The 20,725-nt window shown below is 43.1% G+C and overlaps 1 protein-coding gene across 9 annotated transcripts in view; it reads right to left on the bottom strand.

The window, feature by feature from the left end:
- SIPA1L1 (signal induced proliferation associated 1 like 1) overlaps nucleotides 1-20,725 on the bottom strand; it is a 365,218-nt gene that overhangs the window by 107,823 nt on the left and 236,670 nt on the right. For all 9 annotated transcript variants that reach the window (XM_040477574.1, XM_040477573.1, XM_040477570.1 and 6 more), the window contains one exon: nucleotides 3,513-3,643. In XM_040477574.1, the coding sequence (XP_040333508.1) occupies nucleotides 3,513-3,643 (131 nt within the window). The remainder of the gene's footprint in view (nucleotides 1-3,512; nucleotides 3,644-20,725) is intronic.

Genomic DNA, 20,725 nt, shown 5'->3' with positions numbered 1-20,725 from the left:
GGCAGACAATACGGTGAGCAGGAAGCTGCAAGCGTCCGGGAATCAGGCAAAGAGGGCATGATACGCGTCTCGCAGCAAAATGGAGGCCAAAGGAAAAACCACCAGGGAAGCAAAACCTCTAACATCTGCCAGATGATGCAGAAGAGGGAGGAGGGCAGGAAAAGCAAACTTGACCGACATCTTGCTGTCAATCCAAGAACAAGGTCCTATTCACGTGATCAGTATCTCTTCTTTCATTTATAAATAATTTGGTTTCAAGTAACACTTGTGTAAAAAGACATCATTTTCCTATGACTTGATACCTAATCTCACAGAAATGGTTTCTTGGATTTGTTTGCTTGATTGTGTTTTGAGTTATGGGAAACCGCCGGAAGACCCAGGTACCGTGCTCCTCTGTCCCTGAGGTAACGTGCCTGGAGCCCGGAAGCTACAGAGGCTCCAAGTATTTTCAGCCGAGAAACCAAGCCCAGGAATGCTAATCCTGTAGCACAGGGAAGACTGCAGGTCACCTCCAGGAAGCCAAAGCAGAGGAGAAAAAGCATGACTCATTTTTTATAACTGGATCACTAGCATTACTGATATTTCTGTTAATAATTTCCAGAAAGAAGGCGAGAGGCCTTAGGAGTCCCTGTGTACCTTGCTTAAAAACACTCACGTGTCACAAGGTTTTCTCCAGAAACTGTCAGCTTTACAAACACGTTGATGTTTTTCTGTTTGTGTTGTGCGCTGATGATTTCTATTGAAATGAAAGAGGAAGGAGCAACATGCCTGTCAGGTGGGGACGGACTTCGAGAGAGGGTTCTATCAGAGGACTTCTGTTAGTTTCTTTGTTTGAAAAGCCTCATTAAGATAGTACCATTAAACCACATTTAAGGATTACTTTCACCGGAAAGGAAAACGTTCCACGAAAGCTAGGGGCACTCCATTAAATACACATGAGAGAGAGGAAGGAAAGAGAATGAAGGAAGGAGACAGAGGGGAAGGGAGAGCACGGCTGTACAATTCTAGGCATTAGCCATGTCATCGTGAACAACTCAGACAACAGACCCCATCCCCACGGGGCTTAAATTCTAGTGGGGGAGACCGAAAACAAACAAAATAACAAGTACAGTGGGTGAGGTAGTATTAAATGTTCGTGAAAAAAGAAAGCCTCACCTCAGATGTGAAATGGGATATGTGGGAGCAGAAATTTTAGATCCAGTGGCCAGGGAAGGCCCCTGTGGTTTAGGAGTCAAGGTCAGAAGGAAATGAGAAAGCTCCAGTCAGGAGGATGCCAGGGGAAGAACACAGCAGGACAGAGGACTAGGGAGCAGCCGAGCCCGAGCCCCGAGGCAGAGGTGTCACGGTGGCCCAGAGGGGAAGGAAGCCAGCGTGGATGGAAAGACCAAGGGAACGGATGCTCTCCTAAATTAGCAAAGGACACTGACTGGTTTTTTCTCACGAGATGGGAAGCCACTAAAGGATTCTGAACTGAGGAACGACAGATCCGGTTTGCACTTCAGAAGGATCCCTCCTGGGCTTTCTTTGGATGCAGAGATTAAGGGCAGAGGCAGGAAGAAAGGTTCTCAGTGAAAAATGGTGGTGGCCTGGCCCAGGCCGAGGTGATGGGATGGAAGAAGGGGTTGACATCTGGGCATATCTTGAAAACAAAGTCAACCAGTTTTGCTGACAGCCAGGGTGGGGGCAGGAGGCAGGGAGGGGAGTCCAGTGTGACTTTAAGGTTTCCGGCCTGAACCCCCTCAATAATAGAGTTGTCAGCTAAACATTAATTTGAACGTAAAAGCAAGCGGTGACGGTGTTTTGAAGTACAAGTAACAGTTGACTTGGATGTCCCAATCACAGGCTAAGTCAGTGGACCGCAGGGCTCGCCACACGGGCTAGCGGAAAAGGGAAGGAGGGGCGGCTGCAAGTCCAGGGAAGGAGGGGGAGGTGCAGGTTGAACACTTTGGGCCCAGGGAGTGAGGGATGAAAGGACAGGGCCACCGATCATGGCAGAGGGATCACATGAACTCAGGATAGCAGTTAACGCTGCAGGGAGAGAGGGAATGTGGCGAGGCAAGCTGGAAGGGATGGTCATGGAGACCAATGACCGAAGTGACCGGATGGGAGAAAGAAATCTCTCACTTAGAAAACTTTGACCTCTGGCATGAAGGACGGTAGGACAGTGGCAAGAAGAGGCATTTAAATGGATCAAAAACAGAAAAGGAAGCACATGGTGGGGGCTGAAATGGGGGTGGCCTTGGGAGGGAAACAGGTAAGAACAGGAAGGCAAAAACACCTGAAGTAAGGTAACAGGCTCACAGAGATCCAAGAAGCCAGAGAGGGGCAACCACCTCGTCCAACTTCAAGAACAGCGTGTTCTCCGTGCTTTTCTACGTTCAACAAAAGCATTCACCCTGCTTAGCGATTAGCTCTGGTGTGGAGAGAAAGTACACTAGGGCAAGAGAGCGCTTCAATCCTCTCCGGCCACCGCGTACCACACATGAGAAATGGAAGTTGTGCCTTTAAAAATCCTAGTTTTAATTTCCCCCGAGTTCAAGCTGAGGAACAATTACTAAGTGAAGCCAACCCCTGACACATGCCTTGTATTCAATGGGGGAAAGAGGTTAACTGTCCTATTTAAACTAGTTTCAAACCCATTATTTTCTAGATACCTCAGGGGAGTATTAGGCATTAATGCCTCACAACAGTCCTCAAGTGAATTTGGTGCAGGGAGGCAATAATAAATTCATAACTGGCACAACTATATATATATATATATATATATATATATATATATATATATACACAAAGAAAGCAAACCACTGTCCCAAACTTGTTCATGAGTTTAAAACAACAACAACAACAACAAAAAACCCTGCTCTGTTAGCTATCTTATTTTTCCTTTCCTTTTCTGACCTGAATTTCATTTTAAAATAAAAACTCACATATTATGTGTGCCTAGATTCCTAAGGAGCTCCAAGAGCCTGTCTCAACGTGCAGTTAGATAGCCCTGGGTTTGCCTGGTCTGCATTGTCTCCAAAAGGCCTAGGTAACAGGCCCAAGAGACGGCAAAATGGAAGAAGAAAAGAGCCTTTCCCTCTTCTTGGGTCAAGAACTGGCCTAAGCAACACTTTGTAAGAGTGAGTTTACTCTTGGGTGACCCTCTCTCATCTGTAAGGCCCCTGGCTCAACCTGGCTCAGGGCTTTCCGGCCCCCTGAGCCGGATATGCAATATCCACTTTGGAATTCTGAGGGCTCCAATTTCCTAGGGCCACACTTAACTGAGGTATCTTTCTCTGCATCAAAACTCCCATTCATTTATTCCATCTATCCAGAGCTCCATGGAAAGGAAGGATCCAAATCTAACCATTATGTCCACCCCCATCACCACCAGAACGAATGAAAGGGGCCTTTGTTTATTCAAAGGCATTTGTAACTATGTGCTATTAAATTTAATTGCTTTGCTACTGCGACCACTCCATTTTTTCCGCACTCCAATCAAGTCTCAATCTTTCTGGTTTGCAACTTACCTCACTGGTTCTAAAAATTATTCGGTAGTTGTAGGGAGATCCATTTTCCTTCGTCTCTTCTGGCTTTTCCCTCCGAATGCTCACAGCCACTGGTCCAAGATTCTCATCAGCCCCAAAATAGTTCCAGTGTTCTTAGGTAAAATAAGACAAAACAAAATTAGAACATTTACATAACACTTTAAAAATGTTATATTCTGTTTGATAGTAAGATCACTCGATGAAATGTCAATGCATTTAACAAATATTCTTCAATGAGTTACAGAAACAGAGACTTAGATACACAAGTTTGGTCTCAGTGAATATAACACTGAATAGAGGTGGCCTATCGAGTTTTTTGTTTTTTCACTACCTCTGCAACTTACTATTTAACTATAGTTTTTAAAAGAGATTTGCATTCTGTCCCTATATTCTACTGTTTAAAAATTTTTTATTATGTTTATTTATTTTGAGAGAGAGAGAGACAGAGTACAAGGCGGGGGGGTGGGGGTGGGGGGGGAGCAAGAGAGGGGAGGGAGACACAGAATCTGAAGCAAGGATCCAGGATCCGAGCTGTCAGCACAGAGCCTGACGCGGGGCTCGAACCCCTTGAGTGTGAGATCATGACCTGAGTGGAAGTTGGACGCTCAACCGACTGAGCCACCCAGGCGCCCCATACTCTACCATTTAAATGGGCTGCGTTATGTGGGCTTCCTCGCCTAAGGGAAGGTTTGTGCCAATGCTCCTTAGTTTTGTTAAAACAATAGCAACAACAAACCCCTAAATCTGTTGAGAACAGAGTTTGAGGATTGAGGAATTTCCCCCAGATTAACAAAGACTTCCCAGAACTGAAGAGAGGAGAAAGGTCTGTGAGTCACCGAGTCGCACTCTGCTCCCAGCAAGAGTAGGGTCTACAAGGACAGAGCTTCTAAGTACGCCCAGGAGGCGGAAGTCTAGCATGGGGCTCTTGCACCTTACCAGTGGTTCCCATGCAGTGGGCACTAAAGGCAACCTACAGAGCCATGAACCTGGAGGGCACGTGAGGGCTGGGATAACAGGTTCCTCCTGGAGAGGCAGTGTGGCCAGGTGACTGACATGATGATTCAGGGCCCTCCCCCAAACGGGCTGCACTGCTCAAGACTCCAAAGGACTGGTGTTGAATGTACCTTCCTCGTGACCAGATGGAAAGCCAAGATCAAAATTAAATTACAGAAAAAAACTTCTTTAAATGATATTCACTGTACACTAAGTATATACTTCTTTAAAAAAAATAAAACTTGTCGATACATGAGATGGTTCACAGATGAGGAAGTCCACAAAACACAGAAATACATGAAAAACTAAAGTGGATGACTTATTCTTCACAGCACTTTACGTGGTCCTATTTCATTTACATGTGACACAGGCATTAAATGACTCAGACATGACACGGTCAATTTTCCTCATACAAAATGCATGCATTTGAAAATATGTGTCATTCCCATGCAAAATATAAAAGTATTTGAAAAGCCATGAGAATAAGAAGAAATAATAGCATAACATATCTAATCATATAGTTTTAAAATTTGGGTAATGTATATGAAGGTACTCTGCAAGTACTAAAGAGTGGTCATAAAAGATACAATCATATAGTGAGTGAGGGCTCTCCAAGAACGTCTTCATACTCCCTGGAAATTCAAAATAAGAAAACACAATGGGAATACGGGCAATGAACCGCTCACACACGGATAACCAAAATGCAACCCAGCGGAGGTCACAAAATTCACTACAAACATTTCTGTATACCCTCAAAGCTCTGCACGTGTGAATCACACTCAGGGGCTGTTTACTACTACGTCGCATACAATTTTAATAAGCTTGGTTGTCTGGTCTTCAAGCTCACTGCTTTGTCTCAGAGGTGCGATCATTCCAGAGGTTGACAAAGTCCAGAGTGTAGGGCTGTTACAGACTTGCATACGGACGGCAATGTGATACAACAACTGACAACAAGGAAGAAAACGGAAAGGCAGGAGACAGAAACCGCATGAAAGAGCAGACAAGAACTTAAAGGAAAACAAGACAGCAGTCTGGGGCCGTCTACTGAAGGAGCAAAGAGCTCAACACACTGAAAAAGCTTCAGAGGAGGCGCCTGAGTGGCTCAGTTGGTTAAGCGTCCAACTCTTGGTTTCAGCTCATGGTTCATGAGTTCAAGCCCCGCATCAGGCTCTGCGCTGGGATTCTCTCTATCCCTCTCTCTCTCTGCCCCTCCCTTGCTCACTCGCTCTCTCTCTCAAAATAAATAGACATTTAAAAAATATAAAAAAGAAACTAAACCCTGCATAAAACTCAATGTTTAAAAAGCAGAAAAGAAATTAAAGGTCATGTAAAGTTTTGTGTGTCATCATTAAATTCTGATCATATTTTTCTGCAATTTTTCACAGCTGTTAAATAAGTACATTTATGAGTTGGGAAATGTTCCGGAGATAAGTATAAGTGATTTCTAATATTTCATTCAGACTCTATCTTCAAACAAACCCATCTCTGGTTTGATAACTCTAGGCAGACTTTGTAAACTTTTGTGTGTGTCGATGCAGAAAGCTTTTTGCCTTTTTCCTTGAAAAAGAGCTCCAAGCAAGCGTTTCCATTTGTTCCTCTATTTCAGTTTCATGGGATAGATGGGAATTCTGGTCTAGTTCCCTGAGTTAAGTTCACTGCTATCATGGTCAGATTCTGCTTGTCCAAAATGTGTTTCCACTTGAGAAAGACTTACTCTCAGAATAAGAGCCTTGTTTTTTGTGCACACTGTCTGTTTCCTCTGCTCCCAGGGATTACAGAGGTATAGAAAAACACCCTTTCTACACGAACATACCTTTATTCAGTTCAAAATCCAAATGTACTGTGTACTCTCTGGCAGTGGACTTTGGTTGAGTATGTCACCTTAAATTGAATTTCTGAGTCCTTAAACTTTGATCTTAAGACAAATGACTCTGATTTTTTTTTCTTTAAACCAAAATACCAAGGGCGCCTGGGTGGCTCAGTTGGTTGAGCATCGGACTCCAGCTCAGGTCATGATCTCACGGTCTGTGAGTTCAAACCCCGCATCAGGCTCTGTGCTGATGGCTCAGAGCCTGGAGCCTGCTTCCGATTCTGCGTCTCCCTCTCTCTCTCCCCCTTCCCTGCTCATGCTCTGTCTCTCTCTGTCTCAAAAATAAATAAAAAAACATTAATAAACCAAAATACCAGCCTTTTTAGAGGCATCCTATCTGGTCCTTCTGGCCAGTCTTGGTTCTGCCTGTCCTTCAAGCTCAGTACCTTCGTCTTAGCACCTCAGGCTTTGGGTAGCACCTTCGGTACCTGTCCCTGGCTGTGCCATTATTTTTTCCTAGCAGCCCTCTACCTACACCCTTAGCTGGCAGACTTATTCATCAGTTCCACAGGGCTCTTCCAGACAGATCCACAAACCAGCTTTGTGTTTTGTGAGGATGGAAGGGGAAAGAGAGAGAACAAGAGCAGGGGAGTTGCGGATGAGTGTTACAGAAAGGCCTGGAAGTGTGTGATGGGAGAACTCAGGGTGATGAAGTCTGAGGGAGGAGAGGGGAAGGGGAGAGGAACTGGACAATCAAGTAGGGTAGATAAACCTATTGACAGATGAGTTGACATACAAGCGTTATACCACCCAAGGCAGTGACATTTCGTGCAGCATACTGGAGTGCCAAAGCCAATACCGCACACATTCTGTTACAATGATATCATGTCGTGCACTGAGGTGCTCTGCCAAGCATTCTACCTAATATTCGTGTCCACCATGAAAATACAGATATTTCCTTCTTTTCTACAGATGTAGCAGCTAGGATTTGGAGAGAATAAGTCACTGTCCAGCCACAACTAGCAAACAGCAAGCAGTGCCAGAATTCAAATATATGATCTTATACTGATTCCAAAGCTCATTTTTTTTAGCCATTTGATATTAACATTATCTTCCCCAAAGTTCCTGATACTATATTATGAATTTTAAAAAGTCCAATACAATTTGATGCCTTAAGGGATGAACTAGCCAGATCATACATAAAGAAAGTTTTATTGAGCTCAAATTGCTTAAGTGGCCAGAGGAGCAATTTCTGCACTGTGTGCAAAAAAACCCCCAAAAAACCCCAAAAAACTAAAAACACCTGGGTTTTGGATTGGTTTCATATTCCCAGAATAGAAAAGATTTAGATTACTTAAAAGCATCTCAATCAGCAATCTCTGAAAATATATGAAATCAGATTTTTAAAAAATAAACAGGGTTTATATAAAAACAAAAGCTTTATTCCTTGATGTGCCCTAAGCAAGGCTTCATTGTGTTTAAAGGGAGAGATATTAACATTTTACTCACAGGTGGTTGACTTCCCCTCGCCTTCATTTTCCATATTTAACACCTAAACAAATATTTAGTCTGAAGTTCTTAGTTCTGGTTCCCGAGTTTTAACAAGGATGATACAGAAAGTGCCAATCAGTAGTTCCGCTATCACTAGAATATTCCGCATAAATAACTGTACTTCTGGTTGATACATTCACAATAATAAATAAAAAATTCACAATCTTAGAAAGGGGAAATAGGAAACAATTCAAAGCTCCAGTAATTAGATCAAGTGTAGTCACATCACCTGGTCATGAGCTGAGTGTAAAACAAGTGTATATGGGGGGGGAGGGGGAGCCCGGTATTTTAACTGTAAAGGAGGAAAGGAAAATACAATCAGAAGAGTTACAGGGTTTCAACCAGCACTTTCTGGACTGTTCCTGTGGTTTTCATACTTGCGGACTTTGTATTACAATTTCAGTTGTGCATTTCCCTAGGGAGATCAGCATAATCTGCACTGTGTAGAATTATGAACAAAAAATACATTTTTGTTTTCTAGAAATAATTTGTAAACTTAAAATATTTCCTTAAAGTTGTCAACTTAGAAATTTAAATAGGGAAATTAGATGTGATAAACGCGAATCGAAGACATGGGAAGCAAACGAAACTTCGCTGCTATCTCCCACCTAACAAACTAGCAACAACATCTCTGAAGTGAAAACTGGTGCTTGGCCGAGCTGAGCTGTCACGTTCATACTCTGCTGGTGGCCCTGTGAATTGATTCCAGCCATTTTAGAAAGCATCTTAGCAATATACGCTGAAGTCACAAAAATGTTCATATTCTAACCTTAGTCACCCTAATTGACTACGCAGAAGGAAAAGCGAAAACCCTCCCATTTTCTCTACAGAAGGCACCTTAAGTCCCTGCAGCAAGCAGGAGGCACTGAAGATAGTTGTGCTGAGCTGACAGACCTGGGCCTCCCTACATGTCAGCAGGTCAGAGAACGGAACCATTGACAACTGAAACTATTTCTCCATGTTCAGTATGTTAAGCCACTGTTTGCTGAAACAGTCTACTGGGTGGGCTGCAAGTGTGCCACTGTTAGTGCAGTCGACCTGAACTTTGACCCTTGACACTTCTACTGGAGAATCTGGGTGCAACTAGGAAGCCTGCTCACTGGACCACATGCTTCTGCAGAGCGGCTAACCTCTGCCTCTTGGGTTTAAGTTGTTCAGATGTTTTGTTTTCGTGCAACTTATCCATCTTAATAAGACTAATAACTAGGTTAGAAAAGACAGATCTAAACTTAGGAGAATTTTAAGAAAAGAAGAAGAAAAACAACAGCAGCATATTCGGCTTTTAAAATGAGAGACATAGGTGGGGCGCCTGGGTGGCTCAGTCAGTTGAGCGGCCGACTTCAGCTCAGGTCATGATCTCGCGGTCCGTGGGTTTGAGCCCCGCATCGGGCTCTGTGCTGACAGCTCAGAGCCTGGAGCCTGCTTCAGATTCTGTGTCTCCCTCTCTCTCTGACCCTCCCCCGTTCATGCTCTGTCTCTCTCTGTCTCAAAAATAAAATAAACGTTAAAAAAAAAATAATAAAATAAAACAAAATGAGAGACATAGGTTTGGCAAAGTAGCGGTAACAAGAGGCCAACTTTTTGAAGAATGGCTCTTTCCGAGAAGCGCACCACTCAGAGATTCTCAGTCTCTGGTCCCCAAAGGGCTCATCCTAATTATAAAGGGCGGAGGGTCCATGAGAACTAAATAGCCCAGGACTTTGCATCATAATCAAAAGCAGGTCATAGTAATGGACATGGACATTTACACAGGACTGGCCACATGCCAGAATTCTGTCCCGAAGCACTCCACTAAGCTTGTAATTATTGTTGCATAAGAGTAATTGTGCACATTGACAAAGTACACAGTGCTCTGAAGTTCCAATTCTTTTTTTCACAGGTAGCTCTTAAAAAGTAGGGTGGTCTACTTGACAAACTTGCCAAAATTAAGCACAAATGCGCTCAAAAGAGCATGTGACACTAAGCAGCCCATACTAGCCCCCTAACTTGCCAATAAAAGGGAGACTTTAATACAAAGTTATGTTGACATGAATAAACTGCAGCAAAATGATTACAGGGGAAAAAAGCTCAAAGAAAACTCTATTTGAAACAAGAGGAAAATAAAGACCAACCACCCACACGGGGGGGGGGGGGTTATTGGTCACTATCTCTGAAAAACAGCCAGTAATTATATTTTTGAAAATTCAATCTCATTAGTGATGAAATTAAAATGTTTTGGGCCTGTAATAAATATTAAAAAATATATGCTATAAATATTCCAAGTAGGCAAGAAAATGTTCAACTATACAAGCTTAAACATACTAGTCAGACCTTTCTGATCTAAGCTTTCTTTTAAAATTTTTTAACGTTTTCTTTATTTTTGAGACAGAGAGAGACAGAGCATGAACGGGGGAGGGGCAGAGAGAGAGGGAGACACAGAATCGGAAGCAGGCTCCAGGCTCTGAGCCATCAGCCCAGAGCCCAACGCGGGGCTCGAACTCACGGACCACGAGATCGTGACCTGAGCCAAAGTCGGATGCTCAACCGACTGAGCCACCCAGGCGCCCCTCTTTTAAAATTTTTAAAATGTTCTATTTATTTTTGAGAGAGAGAGAGAGAGAGAGAGAGAGAGAGAGAGAGGGGCAGAGGCAGAGTATGAGCGGGGGAGAGGCAGAGAGAGAGGGAGACACAGAATGTGAAGCAGGCTCCAGGCTCTGAGCTGTCAGCACAGAGTCCGACGCAGGGCTTGAACTCATGAACTGTGAGATCATGTCTGAGCTGAAGTCGTACGCTTAACCGACTGAGCCACCCAGGTGCCCCTCTGAGCTCAGCTTTCTTAAGAGCAATTCGGCAATAAAAACCAAGGTCCCTGCAAAGCCACAGCATTTGATTTACAGATGTCTACCTTATGGAAACAACTGGGTATGTGGGGGAAGTTACATAACAAGATCATTTATATTTGGCCAGAGGTTTCTAATCTTATCTATAGATAGAAATCAGGGGCCCATGAACTTAAATGAAAAAAAAAAAAATTTTTATTTTCACCAGCTGTTAAATGAAATGTAGCATTTCTGTCCATTATAAATGCAGGCAACATACTACAGTAATATTAGCTGTACATGTGACTTTGACATCAAAAAAAAACCCTGATATTTTCATATCACATTATAGTTGTTGCAGGCATATCAAAATATCAGTTATGCTCATCACTACTTTGAAAATTATCAGACCCGATACTAGATCTTCTTAATAATGCATAAGAAACACATTTATTGCTATGTTACAAAATTTTAAACACTATTATATTTTACCATTTTTAACATTTAAATTTTAAATAAACACTTTGTATTTAAACACTTTGTATTTTTATCTTAGGTATTTAAAAACATTCTTTAAAAAAATGTTTTTAATGTTTATTTATATTTGAGAGAGAGAAATAGAGAGAGAGAGAGAGAGAGAGAGAGAGAGAGAGAGAGGGGGGGGGAGGGGCAGAGAGCGAGGGAGAAACAGAATCCCAAGCAGGCTCCAGGCTCTGAGCTGTCAGCACAAGGCCGGACACAGGACTCAAACTCACGAGCCATGAGATCATGACCTGAACCAAAGTCACACATTTAACCCGCTGAGCTGCCCCTAAAAACATTATTCTAATTTGAGTAAAACAAACATTATTCCAAGAATCCATAGGTTTTGCCAAACTGCCAAATAGGTCAATGGTGGGGGGTGGGGGTGGGCGGGAGAGGCACTTAGGAACATCTGATGTCAACAATATGTATAATGAAAAACTAGGGGCACCTGGGCTGCTCGGTTAAGTGACTCTTCTTGATTTGGGCTCAGGTCATGATCTCATGGTTTGTGAGCTGGAGCCCCATGTGGGGCTTTGTGCTGGGTGTGGAGGCTGCTTTAGATTCTCTCTCTCTCTCTCTTTCTCCTTCTGACCTTCTCCCTCACTCATGCCCTCTCTCTCTCTCAATAAAAAAAAAAAAAAATTAAAAAACTGGAAAACTGAAATTTGCAATAGGTGGAAAACTTTAAATAAATGATGGCACAGCCAATTACAGAACGATGAAGAAATATATAAACTGTATTTAATGATTCTACCTTACTGAAAACATGAATAGGAATGTATTAAAAAAGATGAGACAAAAATCACTAGCAATCCTGTAAGATTAATTTTCTAATTTTCTATAGTTACTAATTTTTTTATGACGAATATATATATAACTTTTATGATGGGAAGATTTAAGTATAAAAATATGTATTTGGTTTGCAAATGGCCAATGGGTGTTAAAAAAAACTTTAAAGTTAAAGGGTGCATACTAGTATAATTCTTTACTTTTCATGTTAACACTAATTCAAATGCCAACTCAGAAAAAAATATAGCATTCAAATGAGAGAAATTAACAATGAAACACCTGTGTATAACTACACTTTTTTATATTTAAAACATCCTTTGTCCCTCCTTACCAGGGATATTGTTGCAAGGCATCTTCCTACATAAAAATGCTTTTGAAGGATCTGGAATAATGTCCCTCAGAGACAGCAACAAATGCAGTCAAGGGAGAAGTCACCACTGCTCAGCAGGTCAGAGACAACGCAGTGTGTCTCAAAAAAACGTCACAGCCCACACACATGCTGTCTACCAGATAACAGATGTTGCTTCTGCTGATGCTTCTCTACCATCAAATGCTTCTAAGTTGACTCCAATGCACTTAGAGATCTCTCTCTACCCTAAAGTTCAGATGAATGGCCACTATGTACAGAGGAGCGGCTCCATCAGAAAGCTGAGGAAAGGAACTGATACAACAGAGCAAGTATTTCTGGAGCACCTGATTTTGGAGCTCAGGATGAAGGGCTCACTGGGTGTCTACAGTTATAATGAGGTACGCACTGGAAAACAGGCGACAGGCTTTTATTTTGTGTTACCAAATTGTCCTGAAATAACAGAGCTAAAGATCCCTTCCTTCCTTGAGACAGCAGAGTATAGAAGTTCTTTGGAATATGGAAATCTGTAAGCATGGTGGTGGTTTTGCTGCACTTGGACACAGCAAGTTGGGTAAGCATTGGATTTCATGCGGATGGTTCCTATGGTAGCTTCCAGTAATTGACTTCACCTGAGGTTTTTTGTTTTTTACTTTCATCTTAGTTACTTTACACTTAGAGAAGTTGCAAAAACAGTACAGGGAGTTTCCATATATCCATGACCCAGCCTCCTCCAATGCCACACACGGTACAATTATCATTCCCAGAACCAGGAAATTAACATTGGTACAATCCCATTAACTAAAGATTTTATTCAAATTTCACCAGTTTTTCCACTATGCCCTTTTTTTGTTCTGTCCCGAAATCCCATTCAGGATCCCATATTGTACTTAGTTATTTCTCCACAGTCCCCTGTAGTCTGTCGCAGTTCCTCAGTGTTTACCAGTCTTTCATGACCTTGACACCTTTGAAAAGTACTTACCAATCAACTGGGTTTGTCTGGTGGTTTCACATGATTGGACTGAAGTTATGTACTTTGGGCAAGAGAACCACAGAAATGATGTAACCTCAGCACACCACCACTTCATGGGGTTCATGATAATGGACTTGGATTCACTCCATTAAGATGGCACCTGCCAGACAGTACATTACAAGTATCTTTGGGATACACTTTGAGATTATGCCAATCCTTCTCCTCCCCAACTGTCACCCACTGATTTTGGCATCTATCAGTTGTGTCTACTACAGTTTACACTAGTCAAGTTCAGTCTCCATACCGGTGTGTTGGGCCTGTGGGGATCACCTGGTGGTCCTGGTTAATTTCCACTAAACCACCATGCCCACACACAGACTTGTTTGTGGTCTCATTTCCTGAAAAGAGCGAAAAAAGGAACTGCAACATATTAACTGGCGTCTGCAGTAGAACACAAGGTCATGCGCACAGAGGGCCCTCACAGCCTCTCCCTGAAGCTATAAATACAGGATACACTCGACTCAATAAATCTTAGACTTCACATCCGCACCAAACATCCGTTCAACTGTGGAACGTTTACTGAGCTTCCCTAATCTGGGGACTTTGCCTTCAAGGAGTGCTTAGGCTGGTTAGGAACCAGAGCATCGTAGAAACAAGGGCACAGGGTGACTTGGGGCAGTGGTGGGGAGCAGGGGGCAACTCAAGCATCACAAACCCATGACAGGCAGGAGCCTGCCAGGCGGTTGAGAGAGGAAGAGAACACGACACTCATTGCGCCAGGGTGGAGAAGGAAAGGCAGCTCCATGCAGAAACGGAGCACTATACAGTTGGCCCAGCTCTGGCACCCATGGTTCCTGTCCTGCACCATGGTCACCGCCCTCTCACGCTACAGGGACATTTGCACATTAGGAGGTCTCACTGCCGTTCCAGTGCCAGCCCTCAGTCCTCCCTGTCCACGTTCAGGAAAGCCTGCTGGGGAAAGGGACGCACAGCACTGTGGGGAGGCCTGCCATCCACACCAGTCCTCCCAGGACTCTGACCACCAGACGACTAAGCAAAACCAGGAAGAGCACGACAGAGAAAAATAAGAAACACAGAACAAACATTTCTCAGGAGAAGAAATTTCTAATGGACGGCAATGGAGAGAGGTGAGGTATATAAAAGTAAGGATGAGCAATTATGAAAAATAACTGCAAAAAAGCAAAATTAGTGGGATCCTGGGGATTAAAAATACAACTGGCTGAAATAAAATGGCAGGCCTAGATGACAGAATGCAGACAGGTGTATACCAATCCCCTCTCTGGGAGATAAAATTGATAAATATAGAACAAAATGAAAAAGAAACTGAAATTACAAAAGAAAGACATGGCGGATAAATTCGGAGTTTCCACCATCCATCTAAATGGACTCCAGGCAAGTGGAACAAAGAAATTGTAGATTTTCAAAAAATATTTGTTGAAATTGGGGGGAAAAAAATAATGCTTGATGGTTTCTTGTTTGTCTCAAGGTCACCAAGGGCAGACTGTAAACACCATGAAGACAGGTACATGTGCTTTTGTTCTCTGCCGGGCACTGTAGCTGTCACACACTAGAGGCATAATCAATACCATTATTGAATCAAAGAATAAAGATACACATGTGTGCTTGTTTTTCAAGTAGGCTCTACTCCCAAGCCCTAGATCAAGGGTCACACACTATACCAACTGAGCCAGCCAGGTGCCCCATGTGTACCTGTTGATTTTTACAACTTCTTTAAAAATATGAAGAACATTCCTATTAATACTAACCGGGATAATGAATTTGTGTGTGTGTAAGAAAAAACATAGAAGATTACAAGCCAAATTACTGGAACTAGGAGAGGGATTACTTTCTCCACTTCTATATTACTGATTTTTACCATAAGCATGCGTATCCTTTATGTGACTTATTCATTGTCGGTCTCCTTCACCAGAATGTAAGTTCCATGAAGGTGGTCTGTTTTGCTTACCACTCCAGTGCCCAAAGCCTTGCCAAGCATCATGTAGGCACTCATGTGTTTATAGCAGCCACAGATGAGCGGCACTTTCCCTTCCGGAAAGGGCTTGCAACCAAATGAGCCGCAAGAAATACAATTATAGCTGAAAGGCTCTGGCTGTAGCATCTTTGAATCTTCAGTTTTCCAGCCCAGCCACTCTCTTTCTGGGCAGCCCCCATCCACAAACTGGGCATGCTGGGGGTAAGAGGGCCTGGCCAGTATTGCCCAACACAGGACCTCCTCTAAAGCTTATTCTTCACTCCACTGCATTGACCATGACTTCGCTAGATCTGCATTGTGGTCTGAGGCTCCCCTTGTTCAATTCTGCTCTTTTTTTCCCTGTCAGGGGGTCACATCTGCATCTTGGAGGACTCGACTTACCCAGTATATTCGTTACAGGATTAGATTTACGATACGATGTAAATTTACGCTGTTGCCAGGTTAGATTGTATCTGGCAAAGGCAAGAGGTTGGATTCTGAGTAGGGCAGACTAGACAGAGATGGAGAGACTGAGACACCTCTGCTGGAACCTGGGCGAGAGGCAATGAGGGTGTACAGCTGTAGCCCTGGGAACAGGACACAGAGAGCAGGAAGTTAGCAGAGTCCCAGGAGGACTCAGGGGGCCTTGCCAGCTGATCGGAGAGGGAGCTTAAGGGAGACGAGGCAAGAAAGAGACTGCAATGCTTCAAATCCAAGTGACAGACGATACCAGTGGCATTTCTAGCAAGAGGGAGGTGCTGAGGGAGGCTTGTTCAGGGAGGAAAAACTAAAGTCAACATTTGTATGCAGGGCTTTGCACTGCCAACTCGACAGTCATCCAGGTGGAAGCCGGGGACAGCGGGGGAGAAAGGAAGCCAGAACAGAGGAGAAAGCCGGGAAGACAGGGGTTGCATTTGGACAGAAATGTATGTATGCTAATTATCCTTTCCAAACAGAAATTTTTGAGGTCATTAATGATAAAGGAAATACATAAATTATGCTACTGAAACAGAAATAAAAGATGCAAGTCAAAACAAACGTGTTAGTAATGAAGGCTGTATATGTGAGAATCAAATTTGGTCTTGGGAGCTGAAGTTAAAACAGAGGACACAGCAAAGAAACAAAATAAGCAAACCAATAAAATATACGTATCCCCAGAAAGCAGGCATTTGGTAGCTACCAGAAAACAGGTCCTGGCATCAAATTCCTAAAACAAATTTCTCACATGGAACTTTCCAAAGGGGCCAAAGAATGACATAACGGGCAATGCTTCATCGCCAGTTTTACTGCAACAGCAAATTTTGTTTTTATACGACTGGCTCTTAAAAAGATGACCTTGAATAAGGTCAAGTGTTCGTGCAATGTGGCCTTCTGATGGTTTATCTTGATTTAAAAATAAAACACAGGGAGGAGTATCTGGGGCACGTACCCTCTTAACCAACTTCCACACTCCTCGGAGCGGAGATGACTCAGGTACTAGGGAATCCTCAATGCCTTGTGGAGCAGAGTTCAGAATCTGTGAATCTGTGTTAAAACTCAGGAGATCACAGCCAAGAAAGGCGAGGAGGACTGTTTTCAAAGGAGCAAACCTACAAACCTTCATACCTAATGGCCTCCTGGCTTCTGGAAGTCCTGAGCAGATAAAAAGATGGCAGCAAATGACTCTCCTGCGTTAGCTCAAGAAAAAATTTAGTGCCCCAAATCTCCCTGAAAGGGTCACCTAATTAGAGATCTAACTTTAGACCAATCATATAAGAGTTTACGTGATCTCAGTCAAGACAAAACACAAGGATATTAAAACAATGAATTATTATACATGGATAAAATCTTTCCTCATTAATGTTGGCCCAGATTGACTGTGAAGTTCAAGAACACAGAGCACAACATGGTTCAGTAAAGCAGACTTGTTGACTCGGGCTTATCACTTCCCTGAAGAATAAAACTGTCCACATCAAAACACTAAACAGCATAACTATCCTTAAAGAAATCTGAATTATAAGATATCCCAACTTGTGTCAAGTTTAATGTTGCACAACTTATAGAAGGATTAAAAAAACAAACTAAGCACAGATTTTTCTAATAAGCTTTGCTGTATGGTGGTCCATGATGATCTATACGTATAATCCACACCATAATCCACCAGAACTGCTACTTGATGCTGGTCTAACAAATGGTTGATGATTTTCCTCTCACTCTCTTATAAAGAAAACTGGGTATTACAGTAACAACTGAACTCCAACGACCAACTGATAGGTCTGGGGCCCAGCATTCTGCTGGAACTGATTTGTGTGTGTGTGCTCATGCATGTGTGTGCATGTGTGCAAACAGGTGTGTGTGTGGTGGGGTGAGGAAAGGTGGAGGTGGAGGGCAAGGAAAGGAAACGATAAAAACCATCAAATATGATGGCTTAACGTTATCAGAAGAATAATTAGGTACACAAGCATCGGGAGTGGGAAACTATTCTTAGGTGAGCTTCAGGTCTGACAATGGCAGTTTCTCCTGGGCACTGGGCAGTAGGGAGAGGCCCTTCCCCACCACACATCTCCAGTCACTGGACTTTGAGAGGGACACCCCACCTGGCACAGAGACAAGCCAATCAACACTGTTGACCAATGGAGTGAGAAACACCACTGCCAAGGCAGCCTGTAGGCCACTCTTTTCCATATATGCATCACCCTGACTGAGATTCAGGAAGGACGGGCCTCGTGGCAATTAGACACTCAGTGCAAGACTGGAAAAGTCCCGTATGACCACAGAAAAGTGAAGTGAGTGATGGCTAGGAAAAGTCTCCTCTTCAACAAGCCACGAGGGTAACTACTTTAACAGTATCTTCCACTTACAAACTCCCTTGGTATTTTGATCATAGTAGCTACATAAAAACTAAACACAAAATACCTACGCGGACTCAGAAGGGAGGTGACCCGACTAATTTTAATGCTATCCTACTGCCTCCTTTGTGTTTCTCCAGGAAGGCCTGGTTGTGTCACTTGGACTTAGCACAACGACACATTCACCTCAGGGTCCTAAGAGCATTAAATGACCAAGTCTGAGTCCGCATAAAGCACAATTAGTAACACAATAAATGTTAACGATGCTATTAGTGTCATTTAACCTTCGGTGAGTCCCACACGCACTAGCAAACCAGCAGAGAGGAGGGGGCCACGCCCCCGGGGGGGGGGGGGGCAGCACCTTGATGGCGCGGTGCTTATTTGAGTAAGTGCAAACGGTGGGCTTCCTTCCTCCATCGGTCCAGCCTCCTTCCAGCACTGGAAATGGCTTATATTGGTGGAGCCAAATATCCTCTCAAGTCTAAAGTTGCAAAATAATGACATTTTTAAAAACAGTGTGACATCAGAAGAAGTGACTGCAGTTCCATGAGCCAAATAGAATTAAAATTTACATGGAACGTCAACGGCCGAGTATCCTTCACTGAAGTGAATCCCCGCCCCCCCCGCCAAGACTTAGCCACAGTGAAGTCAGGAATGCATTAAACAGCAGAACGGAAAATATCTGGTGATGAAGAGGCTGGAGTGACAGCCAGGTCAGTACCGCCACACTCCGCTGCTAGAAGATAACCTACATCTGACGCAGATATACTCCTTCAACCAGACAACTCGCTTCCAGTTTCCGATTAGGAAATTAGGAAAAAACGATGACTGCGCTGATCCCACCGCACCAAGCTGTGTAGTAAAACTTATAAGAGAATTATTTGTCTAACTATAATCTATAGGGTGACTAAGTATAGCGATCACCTAACTTTTTTGACACACAGTTACACTTTCGGGGCTTAACTGCAGCGTCAAATGAGGTTACTGAGAGCCATAATTTGTCAGATATCACCGTACTGTGACAAACGACCTGCCCGATTTGAAAATTCTAAGTTGTGTGGCCCAAGAAAACACAGCGGGCACTCCAAAACGGCCTCCCATTGGACTGACTTCCTGGATTAACTCCTGCTGAGTTCCCTGCCCGCACCACAATGACGAATGCCCCAGGCCTCGGGCAGGCCCTCTCCAGGGCCACGCACACTCTGTTCCCACCGGCTGGACTTCATGCTGACGAAGAGTCGGCTGTGCCCTCCCAAACCTGTTTATGCCAGTCGACTGGTTACTGTAATGATGAAATTTAATTAAATATTATGGAAACTGATGGAATAAGAGTACTAATAAAGATAAATCTTGTTTCTATTAAAAACTAAACTGAAGGCTCTGGAAAGACGTAGTAACAGCAAGTCACTAAAAAGAAAGCTATTGGATTAGATGTGGGCAAGACAGCTATAAAAAAGGAGGAAAAAAATGAAACCTAAGATTCTGCAAGATTGGATTGCTTTGCTAAGGTCTGTTGTAGCCCTTGTGGTTGATACTTTTAAGGCAACGTAAAATTCAAAATAGTGGAATCACTGTCAAAGAAAAGCCCTTGGCCTCACAAGAGTTTGCCGAGTACATTTTTATAGTGGAGTGAAAATAAAACATTCTAAGCATGTATAACATTTTAAAGGTTCCCTACTTTTAACTGGTATTTTCAATTAACAAGTCCCAATTTTGCTGGGTAAGAGGGTATTTTCCATGCTTCAAATCAGAAATGACTTTGGATTAGTGGCTTTTAAATTTATGAAGTGTTATGATCTGGATTCCTCTGGAATACAGATGCCCAAATTTTTATCCCATACAAATTTCTACCAGATTTAAATGGAAAAACATACTCCTTCCCTACAGTCTAGTATAGTAGAGAGAAGAACACGATGGTTAAGGACATTACGCTGGTGAGATGCACCGTAAGTGGAATCCTGGCTCCCACATCACTAGCTCACATCAGCTGAACCATTTAGGTTCACTTAACCACTTCAGCCCCAGTTTTTTCATCTGGAAAATGCCATCCTTAACAGTACCTACCTCGGTGGGCATTTAGACACTGAAATGAGAAAACGCAGGTCACATCAAATGCGTACTAAAAGTTTCTGGTACATAGTAAGTGCTCAAAAACGTTTATTACTATTATTATACTGCCTAATAAGAAAAAGTGCCTACTACTACATAAGTAAAATTATAACTGATATGTTCTCTCTTATGTTGGACTCAATGCATCCATTTTTGGCAAGATGGCCTCCACCAACAGACAACTAAGAAACACCTGTGGGAAATGTCCCCAGGTACAATAAAGCAGGGGCTCACAGCTAGATACAATTTTACCTCCCAAGAGATAGTTGGCAATGCCTGGAGACATTTTAGGTCATCACAACTGGGGGAGGGGTACCTACTGGCATTTAGGGTACAGAGACCAGGGCTGCTGCTGACCCCTCCTACATCCTACAATGCCCGCAGGATGGCCAGCCCCCTCAAAGAATTATCCAGCCCCAAATGCTAAGATGGCAACACTGAAAAACCTTGTACCCTAACGGACAGTATAGAATGAAGAAG

This window comes from Herpailurus yagouaroundi, unplaced genomic scaffold (assembly GCF_014898765.1).
Source record: "Herpailurus yagouaroundi ecotype Mexico unplaced genomic scaffold, PumYag 141, whole genome shotgun sequence".
In the NCBI taxonomy this organism is placed as follows: domain Eukaryota; kingdom Metazoa; phylum Chordata; class Mammalia; order Carnivora; family Felidae; genus Herpailurus; species Herpailurus yagouaroundi.
Note: the sequence above shows the minus strand (reverse complement) of the source record. Positions and strands in the feature narration are given on the sequence as shown.